This window comes from Telmatherina bonti (genome assembly GCF_933228915.1).
Source record: "Telmatherina bonti genome assembly, chromosome: 1".
Classification (NCBI taxonomy): domain Eukaryota; kingdom Metazoa; phylum Chordata; class Actinopteri; order Atheriniformes; family Telmatherinidae; genus Telmatherina; species Telmatherina bonti.
Window position 1 is genome coordinate 5,219,974 of NC_136619.1, and position 9,154 is coordinate 5,229,127.

General features: G+C 43.1%; 1 protein-coding gene across 1 annotated transcript; it reads left to right on the top strand.

Annotated features, from left to right (window-relative positions):
• The first annotated feature begins 3,650 nt into the window (after positions 1-3,650).
• Positions 3,651-6,248, top strand: uqcrfs1 (ubiquinol-cytochrome c reductase, Rieske iron-sulfur polypeptide 1). The gene is made up of 2 exons (XM_079244406.1): positions 3,651-3,890; positions 5,329-6,248. The coding sequence occupies exons 1-2, from the start codon at positions 3,680-3,682 to the stop codon at positions 5,937-5,939; spliced, it is 822 nt and encodes a 273-aa protein (XP_079100532.1). The 5' UTR covers positions 3,651-3,679; the 3' UTR covers positions 5,940-6,248.
• Positions 6,249-9,154: the final 2,906 nt, after the last annotated feature.

Sequence of the window (9,154 nt, forward strand, 5' to 3'; positions counted from 1 at the left end):
TAGTGATTGGTTATATGTAGTGACTGGTTCTGATGCTACTACCCCAGCAGATGCTGCAAAGCTGACTTCACTCTCCACAACAGATGTATAGAAGATATGCAACATCTTGGTGCAGATGTTAAAGATTTCAGCTTCCTTAAGAAATAGAGTCTGCTCTGACCTTTTTGATTGATGTATTTCCAGTCCAGTTTGTTGTCCAGCTGACAAGATACTTGTATTCCTCCACCACCTCCACCTCCTCTCCCAGGATGGAAACAGTGCTTTGTTTATTCTTCTTCCTCCTGAAGTCAACAATCATCTCTTTTGTTTTGCTGCTATTTAATATGAGATGATTGTCACCGCACCATTTAACAAACTGACTGACCAGTTCTCTGTACTCTGCTTCTTGTCCATCCCTGATACACCCCACAACTGCAGTCATCAGAGTATTTCTGCAGATGACAGGACTCAGAGTTGTACTGGAAGTCTGAGGTGTACAGAGTGAAGAGGAATGGTGAGAGTACAGTTCCTTGTGGTGCACCAGTGCTGCTGACCTCCATCTCAGACACACAACCTTTCAGTCTCACAAACTGTGGTCTGTTTGTGAGGTAGTCATAGATCCAGGTGGTTGTGGAGGTATCCACCTGGAATTTATGGAGCTTCTCACATAACAAAGCAGGCTGAATGGTATTAAAAGCACTTGAGAAATGAAAGAACATGACCCTCAGAGTGCTGCCTGAAAGGTCCAGATGAGAGTGTGCTCTCTGGAGCAGGTATATGATGGCATCTTCAACCCCAAGTCCATTACGATATGCAAACTGTAATGGGTCCTGAAAGGTGTTTACTTGCTTGTTGAGGTGAGCCAGTAAGAGTCTCTCCAGGACTTTCATGATGTGAGATGTCAGGGCAACTGGTCTGTAGTCACTTGGTTCAGCTGGTTGTGTTTTTTTTAGACACTGGAACAAGGCAGGAGGTTTTCCACAGCACTGGGACTCTATTTTGTCTCAGACTGGTGTTGAAAAGGTGCTGGAGAATCGGACATAGTTGTTTTGAGCAGGTCTTGAGAACTCTGGGACTGACACCATCTTGACCTGCAGCCTTGTTCTGGTTCAGTTTTTCAAGTTGCTTCTTAACCTGATTGCAGGAGACAAACAAGGTGGAGGTCTCAGGATGTCCTGATGTGGAGGGAGATGAAGCTGTGTTCTGGTCCATGACTGAGCTGCAGGGTGACAGATTGGAGGCGTGACAGGAAAGCAGTGGGCTTATGGAGGGTGTGTGGTCTGTTGGGCTGGAGGTAGGGGGTGAACTGAACCTGTTGAAGAATATGTTCAGCTCATTAGCTCTGTCCAGACCTCCATCAGGCTGGTCCCCCTTTAACTTGAAGCCGGTGATCTTCTTCATTCCAGACCACACATCCCTCAGGTTATTCTGCTGGAGCTGACTTTCTAACTTCTTCCTGTAGTCCTCCTTGCACTTCTTAGTTTGTGTTTTAAGTTGTTTTTGTGTTGCCCTCAATAACTCCCTGTCTCCATCCCTGAAGGCTTTCTTTTTGATGTTCAGCAGCTTTTTCAGGTCACTGGTGATCCAGGGTTTGTTACTGGGGAAGCACCTCACTGTTCTTGTTGGGACGATGCTGTCCACACAGAAGTTTATGTAATCTGTCACACACTCAGTCATGGCGTTGATGTCGTCTCCATGAGGTTCACAGAGGACGTTCCAGTCTGTAGCCTCAAAGCCTCCTCTAAGAGCATCTTCAGCTTCAGCAGACCAGATTTTTATAGTCTTTGTGATGACTGGTTGCTGCTGAATGATGGGCTTGTAGGTGGAGGTGAGAAGAACCAGATTATGGTCAGATCTTCCTAAAGGTGGCAGGGCAGAACAACTGTATCCATTATTCATATTTGCATAAAATACTACTGCACTTTCTGTATTCTTTCTGAGACCTTGTTAACATCTCATCCGTTTTGTTAGCTAGCAATCTCACATTACCCATGTGGTAGATGTGGTTGGTAGATGTGGTTTAAATCTCTATCGCTTTCTCCTCTGCCTCACTCCCCCTCTGCATCCTCTTCTCTTTCTTTTCAATTCCATCGGGATTTGATGTGTTGTTTTGCTGATAATCCTGATTTGGGAAAGGTTAATCAGTTGATCCTGATTGTAAACAAGTCTTTCGTTGCCATGGAGACTCATCATAACAAGCCTTGAAAGAGCAAAAATATGCAGAAAAATCTGCCTTGCAGCACACCCTCCGAACCGGCATGAAATCCTCAGAAAAAAAGACCTATTTCGCGCCACTGCATATCATTTGTTTTACCGACGGATAACTGAGAGGGACAAATCTTATTTTGTATGGAAAATGATAATTAAAACATCTAAATACAACATTTTCAGGCTTCATCTTAACTTGATAATCTAGTTTTCAAAAGATTTGACAATAAGAGCACTCCCAGAAAAGTTGACATATAGCTTATCTCTGCTTGTTGACAGAAGGAACAGAGATGCTCCACATTTAAATGGATATTTTGCCAGAAAAACAATAACTGAATAACATCAGTGGGGAATTTTCAGACACTTCTTACACTTTGTTAGTCATAAAAAAATTGTCTGGGAAGTGACCAGATCTTTTTCCAGTTTATGTCAGAATATTCATTATTCCAAATAAAGAACAGACGCAGGGTTACAACTAAGATCTCTTTGGATTAATCCTCAATTGCATTTGTTATTAGTTTTAATACTAAGAAAGGGTTCAGAGTTCCCAATAGAAAGCTGTGGCAGAGCTTCAGGTGGAGCAGATCTAGGTGCAGATGAGACCAGATGTTTGCTTCCTGGGGGAATGTCATCAGTAACAATGGCAAATTCTATAAGAGTAACTGAAAATTAAATTTTTCAAGAAACTCATAATATGTCAGTGAATGACCATCCCTATTAAGCAACTGATTAAAAAGCAGAATACCATGGGTGGTATTCTGAGTACGGTGACTCATGTTTAAAACAAATGGCCTGATTAATCCAGATGTAGTAAGAGTGTGGGGTAATAGTTATGTGTGCACACGAGAGACCAAGAAAGAAGCATTTGTGAAAGTTGGACAATTTAATGGGCATTTTATCTATGTTGTAATTGCACCTTTATAAAAAAGTTAGGGCCTCCTAAGACTTCAAAAACATGATGGGGGATAAAATTCCATGATGACTTTGGATTTAACAAACACCTTTTGATCCATTTTATTTTAAAGTGAGAATGAAATGTGTAAAAATCTAAAGCAATAAACCCACCAGAGTTTAATTTATTAATTTTTACATTCTTGCAGATTTGATGGATGTTTCTTTTCCAAATGAAGTTAAATAGGGTTTTGTCAACAGTCGAACACACATCTGTTGGGACATCTAATGCAGAGTTGGCATACAGAAGTCTGGACAACCCCTCAGCCTCAGGGTGCAGGACTGAACAGGTTATGCTAAGATCCCTCTGGATCCACATTTCATATATTTGTTGCTATTAAGGGAATAAAATTTTCATTAGTTCTCAAATTTCATCTTTTTTTTCACACGTGGACAAGTTTAGTTTTAGCTCTGTGTGTGTGTGTGTTTCTCAGACTTCGTTTGTTGCTGTTACGTAATGTATACCACGTGATTATTCTACGTCACGTCGGGGCTTGCGCAGTTGAGACACACAAGGTCGTCCAAGTAGTTGCGGTGAAAGATGATGTCGCTAGCTGCCCGGTCAGGTGCATTTTCCCCTTACATGCAGGCTACAGCCTTTACGGTGGCTGGGCCCCTGAAGGCTCTGGTACCCGGGGTCATTGTCAAAGGAGAGAAGGTGCTAATGAATCCGAAGAAACCGTTTCTGTGCTGCGAATCCCTCAGTGGCCAGAGCCCGAAGACGGGGCCTGCAGTAACAGTTAGCATCAACGGTGAGTCTGTCATTGACTGTTAGCCTAGCCTAGCTTATCCTAGGCTAGCCTAGCCGACTAACTCGTCTTAAATAGTTTTAAATCACATTCAAACTCTTTGACAAATAGTATTTGGTTGCCCGTCTGTGTGAAAGTGGTTTTGCCTGGCAGGTAGTCTTTGTCCTTAGTACTCAGGTTTAACTAGTTAGGGATCGGCCGCTCCAGGTTGCTAACCGGTAAACCGAGTGGCTAATGAGCGGCTTCATGTTTGGGGGGGGGGGGGGGTCATCGTTATGTCACAGTTTCACATAAAATGACCGATTGTGTGTGTAAATAAAAAATTAATGTAAAATGTTAAATGTTCAAACGAATATGACTGGGATCATGGTGCTTTTCGTGGCCCACGATGCCCGCTGCCTTTAGCATCGCAGCCTGTGGGCGATGGTGAGTTTTTCTCCTGAATAACCACTTCAGGACCAGAGAGGAAGAGGTTTTTCTCCTGGATAACCACTTCAGGAACAGAGAGGAAGAGGTTTTTCTCCTGGATAACCACTTCAGGAACAGAGAGGAAGAGTTTTTCTCCTGGATAACAACTTCAGGACCAGAGAGGAAGAGGTTTTTCTCCTGGATAACCACTTCAGGAACAGAGAGGAAGAGTTTTTCTCCTGAATAACCACTTCAGGACCAGAGAGGAAGAGTTTTTCTCCTGAATAAGTGGTTAGCATTTCCCTAAACTCCGGAAGGACTCGTGTATTTCTCATTCAGAAACGTGGAATATAGTTAGTGATAGTTATATTTGATGAAAGACGTCATAACTAGTTTAGGTAAATGCTCTTCCTCCACGGACCTATAAGTAGTGTACATTATACATAAGTATCTAGGAGAGAAAGACTTTTCATTGCCCCCCCTGCGAACACAGATTCTGATGTAACACCTGTTGGTTACAGTCTGATTTAGCATGTCCTAACTGTACGATGAGCTGTCATTAACTAGTTACCTCGTAGTGAGAATTCCAGAAATCCTGCAGCTGAGAGAGAAAATCTGGTCTGTTGTTGAGAAGTTGTTCGTTAGTATTTGTAAATAAATTAATACTGGAACCAGTCTCATAAATCTGTCCTGAAGCAAATGTTTGACTGAAACCTGTTTATTGACACAACATTTTTTAACACATTTTCTGCATTTTATATGTAGACATTTTATTTTATATACACTCACAGAGAAGTAATCCAGTACCGGTACCAAAACTGCTCAGATTGGAGGTTATCTGTAATAAGGTCTTTTAGGACCTGGAGGTTTCTACCTGACCTACAGCTGACCACTCAGTCACACACCGTAGTAGTCTGTTATATATATACACAAGTACTATTGGATATGTAACTTGTTAGATACAAAGTATTTTGTAAAGGATGAATTAAAGTCTTTTTCACTCAGTTTCTACTGCTATAAAATTGTTTTTCAGGTCCTGCGGGGGTCAGGTTTGCCCACACGGACATCCGAGTACCAGACTTCTCTGACTATCGCCGTCCAGAGGTGCTGGATCCCAACAAGTCCTCCCAGGATAGTAGTGAGTCCAGGAGAACCTTCTCGTACCTGGTGACCGGAGCCACTGCAGTGGTGAGCGTCTATGCCGCCAAGACGGCCGTCACTCAGTTCGTCTCCTCCATGAGCGCCTCGGCTGACGTCTTGGCCATGTCCAAGATTGAAATCAAGCTGAGTGACATCCCAGAAGGCAAGAACATGACCTTCAAATGGAGAGGTAAACCGCTGTTTGTGCGCCACCGCACTGAAAAGGAGATCGCCACAGAGGCAGCCGTCAACCTAGGAGAGCTCCGAGACCCAGAGCACGACAAGGACCGGGCCGTCAAGCCCAGCTGGATCATCGTCCTGGGGGTGTGTACGCATCTAGGATGTGTGCCCATCGCCAATGCCGGCGATTTCGGAGGCTACTACTGTCCCTGCCACGGCTCTCACTACGACGCCTCGGGCCGCATCAGGAAAGGCCCCGCCCCCCTCAACCTGGAGGTCCCCTACTACGAGTTTCCAGATGATGACACAGTGATAGTGGGATAAACGGCGTGCACCAGACAAAGACGGCTCTAAGCATCCATGTGTACTCAGTAATGTCAGGACATCTGCATCAGGTGGTCTGCCGGCATCGTCTTCTACTTTCTGTCGGTCAAATGACAACAGCAGCTGTTCACCCCAGCTTTTACATTCAGGCCTAAACATGGTTTAAACAGCTGGAAAGCACGACCAGCCATTATTCTTGTGTTGTTAACATGATGTGAATATGAAATAAAACACCGGATTGTGGTAACTTATAGTCTTATCTGTTGTCTTTCGGTGTGTCAATAAAGATTTCTATTTTATTTGAAAGCAGCAAGTCTGAACTTTTCTTTGCCATCTGTTTGTGATTTATGCTTCTGACTTCCCTGAGAAGGATGTGATGACAAAGGCAGGTGTGGTGTGTCCGGGTTTTCATGGCAGCACCATCCTTCCTCAGACTGGATGCAGAAGCACCCTGCAGCCGGACACATGGTCCATTACATCATGTTCGGAATCTGTACAGAGTTGGGAGAGAATCATCTTTTCAAGTAAGGATGAGGGAGGGACGTTTGTCGTGATGGGAACGGCTTCTGTGAAGAAAACTAAGCTGGAAAATATGGCACAGTAAGTAGGTGTCTCTCCCTTCTGGAGCAGCCGTTGCACATGCAGTAGCCTCCCAATACATGAAGAAGCTCTGTGAACCCAGAGAGATGGTTGCTCAGCATCCTGCTGCCATGGGAACGAGACTGCTTGAGAACAGTTTAAACTCGCTGCTAATGAAGATGCAGATGGGAAGTACTGCATCAAAAACTGAACAGAAGAGAAACAGCCATGAGAATATTAGTCAGGTTTTTATGTTAGTAAGTTTCTTTTGTGTTTTTCCAGATGGGAAAGAAGTTTAGGCAGCAGCTGCTGCCACCGACGGAGAAGCGTGAACGATATGTGTTTTCAGGTTTCTAACCAAAGGTCTTCATAACAACAGGAATAGGGTGGATTGCCCTCTCCGGGTCGGGAGTCAGGTCCTGCTTCAAGTGGAGGAGTTTGAATATCGGACGTCTTGTTCACGAGTGAGGGAAGGATGGAGCGCGAGATGGACAGACGGATCGGTGCGGCGTCTGCAGTAATGCGGACTCTGCGCCGGTCTGTCGTGGTGAAGAAGGAGCTGAGCCAGAAGGCGAAGCTCTCGATTTATCATGAGCTGTGGGTCGTGACCGAAAGAACGAGATCTCGTATACAGGCGGCTGAAATGAGTTTCCTCCGAAGGGTGACCGGGCTCTCCCTTAGAGATAGGGTGAGGAGCTCGGTCATCCGGGAGGAGATCAGAGCCCGTTGAGGTGGCTCGGGCATCTGGTCAGGATGCCTCCTGGACCTCCCTGGTGAGGTGTTCTAGGCACGTCCCTCTGGGAGGAGACCCCAGGGAAGACCCAGGACACGCTGGAGGGATTATATCTCTCGGCTGGCCTGGGAACGCCTCGGGATCCCCCCCCGCAGTAAATAGTCACTACATGGGTCTGAAAATGAGCTAAATATGACGCCAAACTGCTACAGTTTTAGCATTAGGTCTACAGTGTGCACCAGTCATAATTGCTTTATCAGGTAATTGTGCTCTGACAAACATCCTGTAATGAAATGTGATAATTTTTTTAATGCATTAAGTTTTCTGTAATTAATCATATTTAACACATTAAAAGCCACAAATTTATCTTTCAGGAAATACTTGTAAAAGAGCAGAGAAAATGTTCAACTGGCAGAACACTTTTCCCAAAACAAATCAAAAGAAGGAGGCTTTCCACACAAAGGGAGAGGCTTAAATACACAATGGTGACGCAATTTGTAGTCCAATCAAACATTTTGTAGTCCAACTATACACGGGAAGTAACCGGCGATTGTTTGAAGATAAAAACACGGAACATGTTTTTTTGAAGGTTTTCATTTATGAATGAACACTGGATCAAGATCTGTGGTAGCGTAGTGGTTTGATGGCAGGTCTGTGCTGCCCATGTTCATGGGTTTAATTCCTGATTGTGCATTTTTACAAATCATGTCAGATAGTTGTACTTCTTCTCACTGTCATATGTAAGCTGCTTTGGATAAAAGTGTCAGATAAATGACTAGAATAGAGCAGAGCAGAATGTTTTGCCCTTTTTGCGGAGCCAACGAGGACAATTTTATGCCAAAAACATCATAAAATGATCATAAAATTTGTATTGTAAAAATGCAAATTAGGCTCATTTTCTGATGTTTTTGGCATCTGGACTACATTTGACTTGGTCCTGACAGGAAGCTACAACACTTATCTTACTCTTCAAACCTGGACTGAAATATCACAACAAAAAAAAAAAGTTTCACAGCAAGAATATGTAAGTCGTCTGCTAAATGACTGTAGAATAGAATAGAATAGAAAACCAAACGGGTGTAAAATGTCCTAGTTGGCTCCGCAAAAAGGATAGGAATTTGTTTTCATTATTTTTTTTCTAAAATATGTAATTGTTTCCTAAAATGTGAATTTTTTTTTTTTAATTTAAATTTGTTTTTAATCATTTAAACTTGGTTTTTGCAGTTAAGACTTGCTTTTTAAATTATGAATTGGTTTTCAAAACATAATTTTGTGTTTAAAGTTTTAAATGTGTTTTTTTAAGTCTTAATTAGTTTTGCACTTCCTTGCCACTGTAGAAGAATCCTCCATCAGAAAGACCACCGTTAGAATCTCCTCCCAGCCGAGGCTTGAGGTCCGTCTTTGTATGAGTTAAAATGCTGATGTCCAGAATGAAAGGTACTCCAGGTGTTTTAGGGGTGACTGTAAGAACATGAAGGCTGCAGGTTTTTTGGCAGAACACGGAATGATGATCAGTTGTATTCATTTTTAACAAGGACAGACAGATGCTGACATTTAACCCTCAACCCTCCTGCATTAACAGGTGATGAGGAACACTGAAAGTCTGATTCTTGGAACTTATAGGAAGGTGTGGGAGTCAAAGCAGAAGCTGCAAGATGGTCAATTCACCTCCATCCAGCCATTTTATGCTTTTTATCATCATTTAACAAAGCAGTTTTTTTTTCTCTGTTTACCAGAGAACCGGTTTTCCCTAAGACCCCGTCTACCTGAAACCTAGTTTAAGTAAGACTGGTTTACCTGAGGCCCGGTTTATAAACCACATCATTTGTACATGTATAACAAACATTCAGGAGGTTTTTATTACCAGAGAAGCATCGTCTGAAACCAGAGAGATGGTTTGGAT